The 19,699-nt window shown below is 45.6% G+C and overlaps 1 protein-coding gene across 4 annotated transcripts in view; it reads right to left on the minus strand.

The window, feature by feature from the left end:
* The window catches only part of PAX7 (paired box 7), a 100,432-nt gene that overhangs the window by 44,902 nt on the left and 35,831 nt on the right, over positions 1-19,699 (minus strand). For all 4 annotated transcript variants that reach the window (XM_040587177.1, XM_040587178.1, XM_040587175.1 and 1 more), the window contains exon 5: positions 5,575-5,774. In XM_040587177.1, the coding sequence (XP_040443111.1) occupies positions 5,575-5,774 (200 nt within the window). The remainder of the gene's footprint in view (positions 1-5,574; positions 5,775-19,699) is intronic.

Consider the following 19,699-nt stretch of genomic DNA (forward strand, 5'->3'; position numbering starts at 1 on the left):
ATGCAATGGGTTACTCTTTTCCTTAATCCAATTGCATTTCTCTTTCTAATTCAGGCTGGAGAGATGTGAAAGAACAGCAGCGATGCGTGAGACCTCAAGCACCGATTTGCTAAGCAAACAGAAAGCAACGTTACAAGCCTGCAGCCAACCTCTCTCTCTCATCAGCCACATCCTTCTGCAGCAAGATCTCCACGAGACATGAGGGGGAAGTGCCTGGACCCTCCTCATCATCTCAGCTGCATTCAGCCCTCGCTGGCTTTACCCTGGGGAGCCGCTTCTTTAAAGCTGGCTGGAACAGCGCGCTACCCTCGCCCCAACCTCTCCCAGGAGCTGGATGCTGCTTGGCATCACACCACCAGTCCCTCGACGTGCCTGGGCACACGCACCAGCAGCACCACCACGGTTCTCACGGACCGGCTGCCGCAGTGCCAGGGGCTGTTCTCACCGTGGGCCCTCTATCTGGACACTGCGGTGTGCGAGAGCACGGGCTGGCCCTGTGCCTTGGAAAACGAGCGTGCCAAGCCAACCTCTGCCAACGAGAGCCCCAACTGCCGGCTCCTCTGCTCTGCCTCTCGGTGACCCAGCTGCTGCCAAAAACACAGGGCAGCTGTTGTGTCATAACCTCATCACAGCCCTCTTCACGAGAAATGTAAACTAGTCGGACCCTCAGGAAGAAAGAAAACATTCTCAGCTGACCTTAAAGGCAGGGGGGTTGCCTCAGAAGAGCCAGTTTGGACACATCTGAAAGAGTTTGGGAAGCAAAACACCAGGCAAACAGCATTAGGCTCCAGCCGTTTTGCATGACTCTGGTTAATGCGCAGAGCCAAGGGAAGACCTGCTTGCCACCGTATCGTCCCTTCGCATAACACCTTCATCTTCAAAAAGCACCATCCCAAGGAACAGGGCAGACAGCTGGTGAAGAGGCACTGCAGTCTCCACTAGCACACCACAGAGATGTTTGAGAAGTTCCTGAAAAATCCATGTATTTTCTAGAAGCTAGATTGCAGAGTACTGCTGGGTAAACGGTGGTTTTCAGCTTCTTTGCACTGAAAACAGAACTGCTTTGTGAAAATTTTCAAGCAAAATTGAATGGAATTTCTTTTCTGGTGCTCCATTTGGCATGTCCGAGCCACTGCAGCACGATCTAGAATATGGCTGTTTGTTTACTACAGTTTGAAACTGTGTCATAAAATACAGATTATGTGAGTAGCCTAGAAATGCACCAAGATTTCAGAGACAGAATTGCTCTGAGCCTTTTTATTAAATGAAACATCCATTTTCTCCCAGGCAGAAATCACAATGGTATCCATCATAAAAATGATCAATAAAGCACTGGGTTGCGACTCCTGCTGTCTAGTTTAATTTTGTTATTGAAATAACGGTTTCTCAGTGCACGGAATTTCCTGGGGATTAATAACAGACATCAGCATCACAACGCACCCACCCCTTCACGCTTATTTATTTCCAGAAAGCACCCACTGCCCAGACCATAGGAACCAGGATTAATGTACTTGCTAGCAGTATGCGTGCTTGTACCCAGCTGCCTGTGGTATGACCATCTGAATCATCCGCAGGTGATGATGAGAAGCAAAAGCTGCCATCTATTTTTTGGGAACAATCTTGGTAGATTTCTGGGAATGTTTTTTAAGATAATGCTTAGGAGCCTGCCACATCTGCCTCATTATAGCACCAGAAAAACCAGAGATGGGCTGCTTGCGTTGGAACCTACACACCGCAGTCTATTCGTGAAAAATATTTCCAGTGCACAAATTTCTAAGTGACTTGAGATTGCAGTGCTGACCTGAGGACAATTTGGGCATACGTACTGCTTTGTTTTACCTTATATTTCTGCTGGTATTGTTCAAGACAAAAATGGAAATAAGAACCAAGGTTTGTTGCTAACTAGCCTTAAATATGCAATACATTTGTGCAAACAGATCCACTAATGGGATTGTCCAGCAAAAGGATTAGTTTCAACTCCCTAGACCCATGACTGATGTACCTGGTGTCTCTTGATATTAACACTGCTTTGAGAAGTCCCTTCTACACCTAGACAAGAATTTCTGGCAAAACTGTCTTCTTATTGAAAAACACTGTACTGACAAAGCTAAACTGTTCATGGGAAAAGGGTTGCTCTGAAAAATGTCCCTTCTCTAGAAATGCCAGGGTGAAAAATTTCAAAATTATCACGGAATCCCATTTAGTGGTTTTTTTCCATATAAAAACTTTGACATCATCAGCTAGATAATTGCAAAAACTGGTGTATAAACCAAAAATATATTCAGGATTAAAATCAAAGCTTCCATTAAATTAGCTAAGTGAACTGCTTAGCTGTTAGACTTAATTTTTAAATCCATGAACACTTGGCATTCAACAGCTTGTTTTCTGGAAGGGTGGAAATGGGAACTTGCAGATGGGCAAGAATTTGTTCAGCACTGGACGATTAGTGTGGACATATGAGTCAAGACATTGCCTTGCACAAAAACAAGTCAGTGGGAATTTCCACTGGTGGCCTCACTGGGCATGGATTTGGCACTGTAATCCTGATCCTTCCGGAAATCCATGGCTGTCTTGTCCCTGGCTATGCTCAATTTGGGATTAACCTTTTAATGGCTCATACTTTGGGGCGTGTTGAAGTCTGAAAGCTGGAATCCTGCTTCTCAACCACGCAAACACCACAGTAACCTTGCTAAAATATTGCTCACCCTCCCGTGATCTTCCTAGCAGATGAGAAACCAGAGCCTGGAACTGCTCCCCACCACCACCCCCTCTTGTTGTTCAGCTTGTGAATTTTATTAGCTGTCAACATGTCAAACTTCCACTTAGCTGGACAGCTGCATGACCAGCCAGACTCTGAGGCCTGACAATAAAGTTTAACAGAGCTATCAGCTTTTCACGTGGAAGAAATTATGGTATGTGAATACTCAGGTATCAGAATGAACGGGACTTAGGTAAGTTCACCTTTGACATGGTAAAGCAAGGAGAGGAAGCAAAGAGACAGACAGGCCCATTTATTTTTGTTCAGTGCTTGTACAGTGATTGTCAAAATGGGATTCTAGTGCAGGAATGTTGTGTATGTGATACAGTAAGAAAGCCTGATAGCAACACCCAAGCCGTGATTCAGAGACTTGGGTGCGATCTGGGGATTATTCAGCTACAGCTGCACAGCAGACAAGGGGCACCGAGATCCAGAAGACAGATGAAGCAACGACCAGACATCGAGGAGAAGTGAAGGTGGCTCTCAAATCTCTTTTGTGACTATGGGTCACAAAGTACTTTTCATATGTCTGCCTCCCATTTTACATGTTAACATGATAAGCTTTTGGGGACAAGATAAACAGGTATTTGTTGGCATGGACCTTAACACCCAGAATCCCTAATCTCAGCTGTCCTTATTGTTATTACAGCCACCTTCAATCCAAAGCACGTCTCCTGGCCTTAACAACTCTGTTGAAACAGGAGTAAGACTAAAAGGTGGTAGAAGATTCCCTGCTGGATGGGTGCATGTGTGGATGTGTGTGTGTGGCGCTTTTCTTTTTTTCCACAAGAACTTGATTGACTAATGTTTGTAGATCCTGAGAGCCAGTAAAAGATCTGCTCTGATATCCAGAAAATTTTACAAGGGGCGGCAGGCTTAAAAGTGGTGGGAAGAAGCTGACTCTGCCAGGATGTCGGAATGAGAAAGCCATCAGGAATGTGCCTCGGAGAACAGCTGCTACTAGAGCCCTGGCAGGAACCTCCATGCAAGCTGCCTGGGAGCAAGTAGGGGGATTCAGAGATCACAGCTTGAGACGAGGGAAAAGTTCTTTTTATTTATTTATTTAGCTTTCCCTTTCTCTGCTTTTACCTCCATCCTTTCTCCCAGCCTTGTCACGGTGAGGTCAGAATGCTTTGGAAAAGGGAGAACCTGCCTCTGTTTTTTGCACTCCCTGGCACTACAGGGCTTTTCCCTTCCTCCCCAGCATGCCCTCATCACAGCTCATGCAATGCAGGTTTTCTCTCACCCCATGAAAAGGTGTTGCCTAAACTCTGTTCTCCCTTAAAACTCCTTTTTTTCTTTTTCAGTCTGTTTCCCACAGAATTTTTATTCCTCCCTTAACATCTTATGTCCATCTACACAAATAAGAGCAATTAGAAACAGAATATGCAAAACAAAAATGCGGGAATTCACTCGTTCCAACTTTTTGTAACTTAGTCACCTTAATTAGCCACTTTGCCAGGCTCCATCTACCTATGAACCTACACAGCCAGCAAATTAATACAATATTACTGCTGAATGCTCTGGCATGGTCTTTAGGCTAAGGTCAAAACTAGAATCAGTTTAAAGTTTGCTAGACTTCCTTTCTGCAGTCTCCATAGCCAAATTGTGAGGGATGATGGATTCAGGAAAATCCAATACCTCTGAAGAGAAAGCTGGAGGGAGGTGAGGGGGCATCTGCTGCAGTGCTGTGACGGGCTTAATACTTCTTTGGGAAAGAAGGCTAAAAAGAAAAGTCCTTAACGAACGTCCCAGGTGTGTGGGGGAATATCCATTCCCAGACAGCTGGGGGAAAACAGCAAAACTTTTGGCGGTTTTGGCTTCTGAGCAAGCACATCAAGCTCATTATCCTGAGAACCACAGAACAAAAAAAAAGCCTGTTTTGTTTCAGAGGAGCTGGTTAATTGACTGTTTCCCTGTCATAAGCCTGGAGTACTCTTTCCCTCCTCTCTCAGTGCCTGCAATTCAACTCTCGGCTGCGTGCACAGAGACCCCGTGCTTAGCCTGAAACTTAATCGCGCTGGCCACACGGAGGACGGACTGCTGGGGTCTCCATTTCACTTCTTTAACGCAGCACAATCCCCAATCCCTCCCCCTTTCCTTCCCTTTCCCCAAGGGACTCTATTATACCCCCCGATCTGTTCACACTCCTTATCCCTCTGCGTGTTTGCACACACTGCTGACCCAGCCTTTATCTGGAAGACATAAGGGTCTCTGTGTGGAGTTCCCACAAGAGCTATTAATCGTGTAGATGTCAGAGTCCCCTGGCTCCAAACCCTCCCTTCCTGCTCCTCCCCTCTTCTTCCCTCCCCCCGCCCTTTTTGTGCTCTCTGGAGATCGAGGAAAAAAAAGTTTTATGAAAATTCACACACAGAACTTGCAAACTTTGCAAAATATGATCTGCTCCCTTGGGCAAGGTTGGTCAATGGTGTGATTTCTCCTAAAACACCAAATACAAACATACACACACACTGCTTCCTCCTAGGCAAATGGAGGAATTTCCTCCAACAGAAAACAGAGCTAAATGCCTTGCCAAGTTAGGGAACATTTGGCTCCTAGTCCCAACCTGGATGGAAACCCTCCAGGTGGTACCTCTGCAACAGGCCAAATCCAGATGGCATATCTGCAAATCCATGGGAACCTGCAGAACTGCATTTCAGTCTCCGATCCTTGCAGATGCAGCTCTAGAGAAAAGAAGTGTGTCCACACTACTGCTTTTCAACACCCTCAGCCCCAGCACTACCATCTCCTTCCCCAAGGTAAACAAGAAGCTGTGCCATCAGGCTGACTTGCCATGCACTGGCTCTAGTCCTTACCTGCACTCGGGCCTCGGTAAGCTTGGTTCTCTGAGCTAGCTCCTCTCGTGTGTAGATATCTGGGTAGTGGGTTCTCTCAAAGGCTTTCTCCAGCTCCTCCAGCTGCTCAGCAGTGAAAGTGGTTCGACTGCGGCGTTGCTTGCGCTTCAAAGGCAGGTCTGGTTCAGATTCAACATCAGAGCCTTCGTCCAGCCTGTTACCTGGGGTGGGAAAGAAACAGGAGATGAGGCTTGCATGGTTAAAAGCCATACAGAGAAAGGCTGTTGGAAGAGTTAAGCAGTCCAGCAAAGTAATCTCAGTTCTACCATGATGGTGTCCGTGAAAACAAACACTCTGTGTACGATACATCTACCAGTTTTATGATGTTTCTGTAGTTTCCTATTATTATTTTTTCCCCATGTTGTAAAAAAGACAACCTACGAAAATCAAAATTGTTTGCCGGAAAGGAATGGCTCAAAGTCCCCTATTCAAACTGTTACTGAGACAGAACTTCACTTGTTGCCTTCAGTTATTTCAAGAGATTTCTATTTTTTATTTTAAATTACTGTTTCAGAGTTTACACTAAAAAATGTGGAAACTGAAATGAGTACATTAAAATGTCAATACACAATGTGTTGGCTTGTGCAGCCTAATCCTCTTGTGTTCTGTCAAGTATTAACGTTTAAGATTTCAACTTTTTAAAACCAACTTAGAAGGAAAAAAAGAAATATTAGGAATTCGTACAGCTTGGAAAAACCTTTCCAGCCCCGCTTCACCTGTAAGTTGGGCTGCCCAGAGGATACAGTTAAGTTCCTCCTAACTTCCCAAACTTCAGCAGCAGTTTTGCACAGGGCCAGGCTCCTACAGCACTAAGACACTATGACAATCCTTTACCAATGTCTAATTGATCAGTCGCTTCTTCCACCTTCACTTGCCCTGGACCTCTGCCTTTCCCTTCACCCTGCCTTAAGCCCAGCACCACATCTATTGCCTTCTGAGGCCCTTATCAAACCCAAATGAGGACAGCTGGAATAAGTAAGTCCAGTTTTGCTCTTTTGTTTTTTTTTTTTTTTTGTCTGGAGATAAAGGATAAGGCACTTCATTGATATTCACCAAGCTTACAGTCAGACTCAGCAGATTTGAGAGGGGACGCAGCAAGAACGGTGTTAGCTGCGACTCTGGTGTTTGCCAGAGGCCTCTCAGGGAGCAAGGCTTGGGTTTCAAAGATGTGCGATATGCAGGTTATAGGTTCCCTGCGGTCAGATGTTGATGTATGGAGGATCTCAGCCAGGCCAAAACTTTATGTCTGCCTTTGGGACAGTGAAAAATGTGCCACTGGTTCATGGCAGCAGAGAAGGAAGAGTATGATATATGAAACCTTTCACCTAGGTGACAGATCTGGCCTCTGTCACATTTTCCTTCTCTCTCATGAAAATAGGAGACTCATTAAATGCACACTTGTTTTTTTTCCCCTACCAAGCTTGACCGCTATCTTTCAGAGTGACTGCACAGGCAGACTGAGAGCCAGAATCTCCCTGAACACTGTGCTCACAGTGAAGTATTTCTTCTTTGGGGTGGTAAACCTTTGCTAATTTAGAATTAAAGCAGGACTTACATATGCTCATCTCGATGATAAAGTCCCCTAAAGTTACTAATAATGTTTTTCAGTCCTCTCTTTTTGTTCAGCTTCTATACTATCATCATCCAAAAATCTGTCTTTTTCTTTTCAGAGCTGGGAACGGCAGCTGTGACTTCCCCAACAGCTGCTCGAGAGTGGCTGCAGTTTGAGGAGTACGAGGCAAATATCCCATCTGAGCTCACTTGTTTATACTGAGATCATCACAAAACGCCATCGCATTCAGCTTGCTACAATACAAAAATGCTTTTATGTCTTGGGGCTTCATAGGGAGGATGCGGTGTCAGAACTCAGCTAACTACAGTTGCACCAGAGTCAGAGAAACTCTGCTGCAGAGGAGTGGATGGCTTGTTTTGGGGGCAAACACATAACCTTGAGAGGTGTTCCCTTATTCTAGCTCTGGCTTAGCAATACATAGGGTCTTTACACATGCTCAACTTTTTAGGCCAAGAACCTTTTGTTTCTCACTGACATCACTGAGAAATTCACTGTTGACTTCAGAGGAACAGCATCTGTCCCACATTTTAAAGACAGTTTCACTGTACGTAGTAGAAATCTATTACTAAATTAGCTTTTTGGTTATGTCCATTTTCAGGGAAGGTCTAGAGTCTTCAGTGGTGTAAAAGGAACATCTGCACTTGAAAATAACAGCCCTCCACATCTGGCTCCCAGATGATTCAGGGCAGGTAGAAGCACATCTGGACCTTGGGAGTACCATGCCATGCAAAAGCACATCTGGAAACCTACAGCACACAGTACATTTTTTTAAGTTAATCACTTAAGTCACTATTATAGGTTTAATTAGTTAGTATCTTTTCTGGAAATATTTGTTATGAAAAATAGTAAGGACAGAGGTGTGTTTGGGTCCAGGATGTGAGAGGGCCAGTGTGAGAAAGGGGAAGGAAAAATACACTAAGTTAAATGCCATTTAATTCTGGAGGTGGGTATATTTCTTTACAGTTAATACATATTTCCATATAGTTACTATGCATGCTTACTAACAACTTTCAGCTTGTGAGCTCTTTAGCACAGGAATTGTCATTGATGGTATGTTTCACACTGGTGTAACAAAGCCCCAAACTGGTTGGCAAGTACTATGGTGACAGTAATGTCAAAACAACTAAGATCTCACTTCTCCTGCCCACTTGATAGCAGTGCCATAACCATCTACGTACCGCTCACCTGCTTGGTTGGTTCAGCTGCTTACACAGCATCCAGTATCTCCCCAAGGGAAGGGAAAAAAGAAAAAGAGGAGTCTAGAAAAGGATGTGTAACATGTTTCACCTCCCACACTTCACTTTGCTCATTTTTTTGCTGTAAAAGTCTGGAAGGGAAAACAGCCAAACTTTCTTCAATATATTTATGCTCCTAATTAAGGATCCCTGATTTGGCCACAAAGTTTTGGGAGACAACAACTGATTGTCATGAGCAACAATCTGTCCTACTCACAGCAGCACCAGCAACTGCACTGGCCATCATGCTGGCTACAGGGTTAAAAAGGTAGAGAGGCAAAACTTGCAATATAAACATTCCTATCTGCAAGTCTCCAAACAGCTCCTGCCTGGCATTATCTCCTTTTTTACAACCGTGGCAGGGATGGCGGAAGTCACCCACCTACGGTTGCCCTGTGAGTCAGGAGCAAAGCTGGGAAAAGAAGCTACAGCTCCTTGTGCCAAGTCCGAGGCTCCAACAACCCAACTACAAAGATGAAACCGAGAGAGCAAGAAAATTCCCAGGGTATGTCTGGAACCAGCTGGTCTTAGTACGATGCAGCTGCTGCTGTCAGACACAGATTCATTAAACAATATAGAAAGTCTTTCAGCTGAGACAGGCTGCAGTACGAGCCTATTATCTAACACATCTATTATCAGGGGGCAGTCTCCCTTACCTGCCTAAGATGCAACTCCAGGATCTAACAGGTCTTTTTCATTCCTAACAGCTGAAATCTGCTGGACAAACCATTGCCATAACTTTCACAAAGTCTCCATGCAATTAGAAGTTTTATGAAGCTGCAGAAGTAACTCAAGGGGACTCCCTCGCTAGGCAAATCCAGGGGGATTCATCCAAAACGTGAACACTTCATTTTCTGTGGCACATGCCTTATGAAAAAAGGATGGGCAGCAGTGCCAGCAGCATGAGCAGGGGGTGAATCCCCGTTTGCAACCTCCAGCACAACAGGGCTATTGCCACAGAAGTAATCATTAGCATGTGCCGGTAGCATTTTACACTTACTCAGCACGTATGGCAATGAACACCCTGTAAATATGAAGGTGGAGAAATATCTAGCAGCAGCTTCTTGTGTGGCTTACCAATCGTTAGTTGTGATGAAGGATGGGAAACAGCTAGCTGTCCAATATGCAGGTCCCCTAGGGTAGCATACTGGCTAAAGACTGACAGAAAAGAACAGAATGGAGAGGTGAACAGGGGGGAAATCTCATGGCAGGACAAGTCAGAAAAAAGGAAAAAACTGACAGAAAAGCATGTGTATTACAGGACACACACACTGATCTCATTACATATGTATTTATTTTTTTTAAGAGCAATTCTAGCTTTATTATTTAGTGTAACTGCTCTGTATCTCAGAAAGAAAAAACTCCAACTGCTCAAATCTCTTTGCTTTGCAATACTCTAAGAAATAAGGAGACGTAGGCTTCACTATGGGAACAAAAGCAAGGTTGCCTGTGTGAAAATTCGTAAACTCTTCCCTCTGCTCAGGGGGAGCTATTCAAATGTACAGGCAACTTCTTGAACAGAGACACAACATGGCTCATGCAAGAGGGGAGAGACAGCCACGTGAAGGGACTTGCTGAAGGTTTGCACTGAGTAATGTCATCCCACATCTTCAGGGAGGATGAGCTGGGAAAAACTGAATAAACCAAAATGGTTCTTTCTCCCTGTGGAAATGAGTGCAGCCAGAGCACGTGTGCAGGTGTGTGTGCAGGCTGGCATTGGAAAGGTGACAAATATAAGCCCAGGCTTGTCCTGGGACCCATTCTAGCATGAGGAAACATGTAAATTATGGCCCACAAACTACATTCCTGAATAATGCTGCTGATTCAGGTTGGGGTACAATTAGCAGGAGCTGGGCAGAGCTCTTTGGAGGGCTTTGAAAGAAACAGAAGTAGACTAGAGCTCAAGCAAAGGAACAAGAAAAACCCTCCATAATTATGGACTGGATGTGTCCTCCCTCTCCCCATTCCCTTCACTCTTCTGTTTCCCTTCCACCCCCTCTGCCTTTCTCCTCTCCACCTCCATTCACTGCTTCTGGGTGCCTCTTAGCCCTGGAGTTAAATTAATCAACAGGATTAGGCGGAATCGGCCACAACAAGACCCTCCAGGCTCAAACTGAGCCCTTGATGCTCTACAAGGACCTGCTGCCTTGTCTTGAAGCACCTTGGTGCCGTCTGGAAGGATTGGCAGACAGGACCAGACATGAAAACGCATTCATTAAAGTGGGGATCGGATTTTGTTAGAGGGTAAAGGGGAGCTGCACATTCTCTCCTTCAGTATTTCTCATCACATTTCCTCTCTCTCTTTCTCTCTTGCTTCCAGCTGCACCATCCTAAAAATTAAATGTGTATTGGAGGGGAGAGTTGAAGAAGGGGGGAAGGGAATGGTTTTGTGAATGGCTTAGCTGTAACTGCACCTTTTGTGCTCCAACTGGCTTTAGCAAACTCACCCATATGCTGCTGGAGCAACTGCAATGCTCCAGAAAACCAGATCTGGAGGTGACTGACTGAGAAGCTAATGCAGCCACAGGGGAACTTGGATTTAATGGCATGACAGAAGTAAGAAAATCTATCTTACTTTGAAGGTACCAGCAATATCTGACCACCCCCACGTTACAGCCTCACACCACCCCCTTCTTCACAATGCTCTCCAACACCAAAGCTGTCATGCTTGGTGGCCCCAACAGCCACCCCTGCATAAACATATGCAAGCACATTTTTCCAGTCCTGCGTGTACCTGAACTTCAGGTACATAACATTACTTCAGGTTATTTTATGCCGGAAGACAATTAAAGAGTCTCTCCACGGCCTTGAAAAGAACAGGCTGCTGCCTGACGTTCCCTTAATAAATAGAGTCACATTGCCATGAGACAGTGAGGAGGTACTCCTCTCACAGGCGAAAATATCTCGCAGTTGAGGTTACCTAGTCATGAGGGCCTGAAATAATGATATATTATAGCTGAGAACCCTGCCATGGACTTTGGCTGTAGTACCCCTGTGGAGCAGGAAGTGTGAGCACACCTCACACTTCCCACTGTCCCAAAAAATGTGGTATGAACAAGGACCACCGAGACGCAGGCGTTTATTCACAGAGTATGTCTTTTGTGCTGGACCTGCAGTCAACGGCTTTAGAAGCAAGAGCTGAAGCTCTCCCTGACTTCTTAGCATCTGCCTTTCCCTCTGGCAGAAAGCAAACAAAACCCATCAAAATGCAAACAAGACTATGAAAAGCCTGAGAGAAGGGTGACACAGTGGCAGTGTCACAGGCACAGAATTGGATTGCCTTGATTTTTCTTTCCAATATGAAAACCAGAACACCCTTTTCTCTCTCTCTTCTTGGAAAAGATGAAGTCCTGAGTTCACAATGAGAGAGAGGTGCACATGTGTGCACAGAATAACCCCTGCTCACCTCCAAACCTATTCAACAGCAGGTGGGACTGCAAAGGGAGACAGGTGTTGCAAATTCATCCCTTGCCCCCCTTTCCCTTGTCCAAGCACATTCCCAGACACAAAAATCCAGTAATCGACACAGCACATACAATAAAGCTTGGGTTTCCCCCTCCCTCCCCTTTCCAACCTGTAAACTCCCCATTCTCCAGCATTTACTCAAGCCTGCGCAGCTGTATTACAGTTTAACATAGTTTAGAGGGCTGTGGTGTGGAGCAGCAGCAGAAAACGAATCACATAATAGTTGATATGCGTTTTAATCAAGTAATTCGGCCCAAGCAGAATGATAGTGCCTGTTGGTAGGGTGCCCTTGAATACCAAACAGACTGGGTAGCAGGCCTAGGAAAATGAAAAAGTCATTTACAGCTCAGCTGGGGACTGCAGCGTTCAGCAAAGCATTAGTGTGGGGGCCTTAGAAGATAAAGGTTTAGGTATTTTCCTTTTTTGGGGGGTTGGGTGGTTTTTTTTGTTGGTTTGTTTTTTAATTCAGGCACTGAACTGGCCAGCTGTAACCAAACCACAGACTCAGCTAATGTCCATTATGGGCTTTACAACCTGGAAATAATACTCACAGTGGAGCTGATGCTTTTGAACAGGGAGGCAGAGACAGTGTGTGTCTTGTCTGTCTGGGGTGAATACAGGAAAGGAGGGAGGGAGTCAAAAAGAGAGGTGTTTCACAGCTGGATAATTCCCTCATCACGTCAAATTCTCTACTGAATGAGCAAGATCATATGTGGAAGGAGAAGCTGTAGGAAGGAGGCAGAAAGGAAAGCTGGAGGTTTAATGGATGAAAAGGGAGCGTACACAAAAGGTATCCAAGTATGCGCACCCCTCTGCATGTGGGTGACGAGACACAGCCAGCAGGATGACCACGGTGAGGACCACACAACCTGTCCTGGCTTGGAACAAAGGATCCAGTGATTTCTCCATGTCTGAATTCCAAAGATTCACCCAGGAGGAGCCCCGCATCCACATGCTGGGCTTCAAAAGTCAAAGGTGATGTAATGTGTTAAGTTTTACCTGGTTCTGCCTGTCCTACTTCCATGAGCACTCACCCAAAACTTATTTCCCCCCAAGCTCTGTCAGAATTTGCCTCTTAACTCATGGATTGGTTTGGGGATTTTAAGAAAGCTCTTATACAGGGGTATCTCAGCTGGCACTTGGCCCTGAAATACATATATGCCTCTAAACAAAAAAAATTATTAATTTCTCTTTAGTTAAAATGCTAGTTTGGGATGCACAGAGGTCCAAAATTCACCTCAATTTTCCACTATAAAAATCCCTGCATCTCCTTGAACAAGCGCCTTAGCTTTCTGGGCTCAGTTCTAGCCAGGTTCACAGGTATAACAAGTGGAGGACATTTTAGAAAGAAAAAGCTAGAGACCCTGTTTTCCTTGGAACAGTCATCCATCACCAAAAGCCTCTTGCCAATACGAGGCTTTGCACTGAGTGAAGATATACCCAACAGCTCTCTCTGCATTCCTCTCTGTATCAATGGCAGCCATTCCAAGTAACTCTGTTCAGGTTGGAATGTACCTTTGCCTTCAAGCTGGAAGCTAAACTCGATGAAGGCTTTTCCAAGCCCACAAAGAAGAAGGAACTGCATCCCTAACCAGATGCTCTTTCAATAATCCAAGCCATGCATACAGACCAAGCAAACTCCTTTGCTGACGTACACCAGTGCTGTTCTGGTAAAAGCCAAGAAGCTGTACTTATTTATCTTGGTGGAGGGATCTGGCCCCGGAGGCTCCATCTACTCTGCATGTGAAAGTAGTAAGAGACATCAGGACCCCAGCAAATCCTAACGCAAATCAGGGTCTGGCAGCATAGGTACCAGCTGCAGTGCCCCCACGCAAAGACACATGGTCACAAAAAACACAACATATTCTGTTCCTTGCGAGTAGTGAACAAAACCAAATCATCCAGAACATTTGAAGGAAGATAGGGAGGGAGGGAGGGCAAAAGAGAGTATGTCTCCAACAGCCTTTGTTAATTCCCAGCACTGGCCTGAACATAAACAGATGGAATATCCATCAACTCCAGTCGTCTTTTCTTTTCTTTCAACTTTTTTCTAGTTCTCGCCTCCCTGCCCCCTCCACCCCTAACACTCTTTCTTCTGGCTTTTGTTTGGCCTTTTAAAGAACCCCGAGGTAATGAGGCCTGCCCCAACTCCCCAGCACATCTGTGAAGTCCATAAAAGGCCCCTTTTTCACTTCAATATTCATAGCCGCGTGCTTGTGGCAGGCGCAGGATCCAGCGGAGGGCTGTACGAGAGGGACCGCAGGGGCTTGCTGGCTCCTCTACTTGAATTGAAATGATGTAGTTAGATGTAGAGAGGCATCAATAGTGCTCCCAAAACTGAGAAGCAAAGGGAGACCAGCTGGGATACAGGGGGAATAAAGAGGCAGGGAGAAGAAAAGTCTGTTCACTTTCTCTGGAGTTTTCCCTTTTTTGCTTTCTTCCTTTTTCAGCATCATCTCTCCAGTTCCCTTGAAGCAATTTCTCATAGATACAGGGAAGCTGATGGACCCACTCCAGGGTCTGAGCTGCAGACCAGAACCCAGAAGAGGTACCCAGGATGCTGGAAGCCTGCTAGTACTAAGGATGGGAGATCTGATCCTTTGGTAACTGCCTTGATTTCCAAGTTAAAGCAGCAGGTCAACAGATTACCTGGCCTGCACCATATGAAGCATTGTATTGCAAGAAGGACTAGTGGGTATACGGTACCTGTGGTCAAAAAAACAATAGGTGACTGACCAAAGGGTAAAATTAAATGTTTAGCTTGGTACTCTGTGTTTTTTGCAGCACTTTTCCTGGCAGAGGTACTCGGCACTTGCCTGGGGCAGCAATATGGCATGGCCCCAACTCAGCCAGCAGCCTCTCCTGCTGGTGCTCGGCTTGAGCCCCTGACTCTCACTCGCTAAGTTCATGCCATGCCTTGACCAGGCTGCAGTTCCAGCTGGGGGCCAAGGAAATGCAAGGAAAGCCCAGTGATGCCCAGCTTGCTGTAATCTACTCTTTGTGCTCCAGCCCTGCCCGTTTTCCCCCAACAGCAAGTGTACATAACGTCACAGCTGCTGTAGTAAGGAGGCGAACCTCTAGGAGCCTATTACACCAGTTTGCCTCCTCATTCTGAGCACAATACAGTGTCTAACTGCTCCCCACAAGCGTTACGACCACTGTCCAAGGTTGCCAGGAGATACAAGTACCGTAACAGAAAAGACACTGTACTATTCAAACACCTTTAGGAAAACAACACTCAGATCCACAGGAGAGAGACTCTGAATTGACCCCGTACAACAGGCACCTCTGGGCAGTTTTGCCCTTATACCTCAGTTCTCACCTTCGGAAACCTGTGTGCTTCTATCCCAGACCCAATCCCCCATACTTCATCTATTCCAGTACTTTTTACTTCATAATTTTCCCAAAGCTGACTGAGCAGAAGCACCATAGCTATGTCTCAGATGCTGGTGATACCTAAGCAAAAGTTACCTTTCCCCAGATCTGGGCTGGATTCCACTTGGTATGACGCGTTCATCAGCACATCACGTATGCACAGACATGCCATCTCAGATGTCTAGCATCCTAGTGAGGTGCACAAATCCAGGTTTCACAGTTTCTCATCTGTGACAACCTCTGCTCCCCCTGGCTTTGTCCCAGCATAGCTCGTGTACTCGAAGTACTGCCACCCCTTCTGTTCCAGCTCTGGGCCCCACACGCTCTGCCAGCACATCTCAATCTCGGCCGATAGCTGCCTGGCTATTCTTACCCTGGTGTCCCTGCACAGCTCTGTCCTTGCTCCTCCATCCCAATTTGCAACACCTTCTTTTATTTTCATCCTAAACCCCTATATAGCTCTGCCAATGGCCCTTAATCTTGTCCTGTAGTTCCTCTGCTGTTCCAGCCCTGGGCCTCCCTGGCTGGATACATCAAGTTAAAGACCTTTCAATATAAGACTCTTTCAGGAAAGATAAACAAATTTAACCTCATAAACCTTTCCCAATCCTGAAAAACCAGCCCGTGAGAATGAGGCACCAGAGACCACTTAACCACACATGAGAAACACATTCCTCCTGCTGTTTGCAAGCCCTGCTTCATTTATCTGAATGTCAGACCGACTGCCTGAAGCCAAGAGGTGTGCGAGAGTGGGCACGAGCAACCACTTCACTTCCTTCACTTTGTCCTCCACCGGGTCTGTGAAAACAGAGGGACGCAGCAAAAGTCGTTAACGCAGTTGTCCTTGGAGAACATCCGATTCTTTTTCCCCTCTTCAGCTTCCCTCACTTTCCTGTGTCCTTATGCTTTTTTATTTACATAGATACACACACAATATATACACATACATATGTGTATATATATGCACACATCCTCTCTCGCTTCACTGCTACTTCCACTTGCTTTCCTGCTCTCTCTGCTGCACTTCTGCTGTCTCCTCCATCTTTCTCCCTGTATTTATGCCCCTCCCCTGCCTACTTTTCTCCCAACACACACAAACAGTCACAGCTTTACATTAATTTCAGCCCACGGAGAAAACACCAAAGTACGTGACTGTAAAGAGCTCCAGGAGAAAGGACCCACAAGCAGAGCGTGCCCCTTGTCAAGCTGGCCAACAGCAACTCTGGCTGCCGCTGAAAATGTGTTGAGAAGCTGGACTGTGACATTCGCCTGCAATTGAACCCCTGTGCTTGTCTCTGCTGTTTGCTGCTAGCCGAGCCGGGAGAAGAAAGAGAAGAAAGAAAAGTATAGGGAGGAGAGAATGCAAGTGACAGAAAGAAGGATTGAATGAAGGAGTGAAAAGAAAGAAAGATATCCCTGCGCCGCTTGGTCCTTTATCAGCCCTGTCATCTGGTGCAGGGCCCTGTTCGCATTGTCTCACCTTGGACAAAACAAAAAGGCGTTTTTGTGCAGATTCCTTTAGAGCTGCCAGAGCCCGCACCTTAGGGGGTCGCTAAGGGCTGAATGTGCAGCTGACAGCCCTACGCAGCCCGATGTGATATCAATAAACTCCGACACGTCAACTCTTCAGCACAGCTCATGTGGAAGGTACGGCTTGAATATTAAAACCTCCAGCGGCCGGGAAATAAGCTTGGGGCGGAGAGGGGGAGGAGGTGGCTCAGAGCAAGATGAGGTCGACAAGCGAGGGGGCTGCACGAGCACAAGCAAGGACAAGGCAGCCAAAAGGAGAGACACCATTACAGATCTGCTACCTGCTGTCTCAGTAACTGCTTGCTGTCTTTTTGCTTTTATTCTGGACCACCAGTAAGGACAAGAGGCGTACAGACTGATACAACAGCTTCTGCTACAGGTCCTGGGACAGGGAATCTCCTCAAGAACCAAACCGGAGAGGAGCTCAACAGCCAAACCAGAACCTGTGCTCACCTGCTTGGTATTGCGTCCTGCCCAGCAGGCATTTGCTTCAGGGCAGGCATGGTGTACACACACGTGAGCAAATATACTACCTCTTCACGCACTGCTGTTTCTTATATGATGGTGCTCAAAGGCATCCATCAATGACAGAGCCTCAGTTGTCCTTCCAGCAAAACTTCCACTCCAGAGTGACAAGCCAGGCAACAGAAGCACCTGTTTTGCTGACTGGATCAGCAGCAATTTTTTTTATCCATTTCTGATACTATAACAAGATGCTTTCCCAGAGGAGTAGGCACAGTACCACCACAGAAGTACTGGTGGCCTTTCATGCCTGTTAGCACTGGCTACAAAATGTTCCTCTGCTGACACTTTCCATCACTAGGTTCCAGAGTGAACATGCCCAGCTGAAATAAGAGAAGCAGCTTGCTCCAGGAGAACTGAACTGTTTTAAGCTCAGAGCCAGCTAGGCTCTCTGAAGACTACATAATGTCCCTTAGTGCTGATGAAGGCAGGACACAACTGCCCCATGAGGCCACCATCAAGACAGAAGTAAGTTTCGAAGTCTCCAGCCCTACGGAGTTTTTTTCAGGAGGTAGATAGCTATATATGCATAATATTCTGTGGGGTTTATCTGCCAAGTATTTCTCAGGATACATGACTTCATTCTTTAGGTATTTTAAAATGTAACAAGGGATCTTTCAGGAGCTCAGGATGATCTCTTTCCCTCTTGGATTGTGATCCTATGAGGCAACTGTGCCCTGACAGACACGGAGCATAAGCTGAAACCTTTCACAACTCCTTCTTGCTTAGGAATTCAAGATGAGGAGCAAAGTCAAAAACATTTCCCACCATCACTAAATCAGAAGGATGTGTGCAGCAGAGCTCTGCTCTTACCAGATGGAGACACTGAATATGTGGGGAATGATGTTTCAGCCTGTCAGTCACAGATGGGAAGAGGTATTTCTGCTACCAAATCTATTTTGGTTAGAACTGTGCAGGTCTTGAGTTTTTCAGTTTAACAGTCAAATCCCCCAAGTGCAGGGAGATGACAGTGTTTCAGGATAATCTTAAAGAATGTCTGTTTGACTGGACTGTTTGGGTTTGTGTTTGTTTTGTTGTTTGGTTTTTTTTTAAATAAAGAATAAAAATATTTTAATCTAAGGTAGTAGAAACATTTCAGCTGACCTGAAACAAAAAACCTTGCTTTGTTTTCAAACTATTTGATCATATTTTTTTTCTGTTAAGGAAAGGCAAGGAATCAGCTTCATTTCAACATGAAGTTGCAATTTGAAAAGGCACTGAAAACCCCTTTTATCTTTTGATTCCCCTCCCACATGTGGCCAATGGTCCTGTGGTCTTTGCAGAGGCTTCTGGTCTTGCTTTAGTTCAGTTCTGAGCACATGCCCTTTGCCAGTCGCAGAAATCAAGACAGCCAAGAGTTGATACCATGTTGTTCAGAGACACGATGTCTCTAACATCAAACTTTTGATTCCCCTGTGACTACTACTGTGCAGAAGGGAGAGCATTTGTGTGCCTGGCTCTCTGGGACCTGCACAGACACATGCAGCCTTCTGTGGTGTGAGCTAAATTCTGGCAGTCAGGCCAGCAAGGTGGCAGGCATGTGAAAAATATCTTATGAGCTACATGTAGGACTGGCACTGTGAACAAAAACAAATTCTGAGCAAAATCAGCAAATAAAATAGATACTAATGACGCCCACTTGGGGAAAAAAAAAAAGTCAGAAACCCAAAAAAACCTACTTGAAAACCAAGCAGTGAAGTGTTACAAGAAGAAAATTCTCACCCTCAGCTTGAACGGACAGAGCAAGTGCACAAAGTGTCACAGGAAAAATATTTTTCCAGCTACTGATGAGCCCACATGAGAATCACTCACCCTTCAAGGGGCCCGGTAATATGAAAGTTAGTTCCACGCCATGTACAGTTTTGAAAGCTGAGCACTGACCATGCAAAAGCCTAACCCCTTTCATCCACCCCTTCTTCCCAACCAAATTTTACAAACCAGAGAAAATTAGCTGGAATGTTTAATGAACCTTTTGATATTCATACTTCTTCAGCTGGTAAATAATTTCATTCTGCACGCTGAGGACATTGAGGGTGCAAGCACGGAGATTTTCCTCTTGGGATAGGGTAAGTTGGCTTAGCTAAATTAAGAAATTACCTCCCCCTGAAATTTGAAACACTTCAAAAATGCAGTTGTCTGAATTGTCCAGATTCTGTGTTTCAGAGTGTGAAACAGTATTAACTGTGATTTGTATTTCTGTAGTTCCTACAGCCCATAACTAGGGTTAGGTAGGGGGGTTGCACCGTACCGAAGCAAACATGGACAAGCGATGGCAGGAGGACAAGACGAGGGAACTAGATGGTGGAAATTCATTTTCACTGGTCTGAGTCAATATTGGAAATAACATTTGGATGCCCTGACTCCCAGATGGCTGCTGGTTGATCCT

Source organism: Falco naumanni, chromosome 3 (assembly GCF_017639655.2).
Source record: "Falco naumanni isolate bFalNau1 chromosome 3, bFalNau1.pat, whole genome shotgun sequence".
NCBI lineage: Eukaryota > Metazoa > Chordata > Aves > Falconiformes > Falconidae > Falco > Falco naumanni.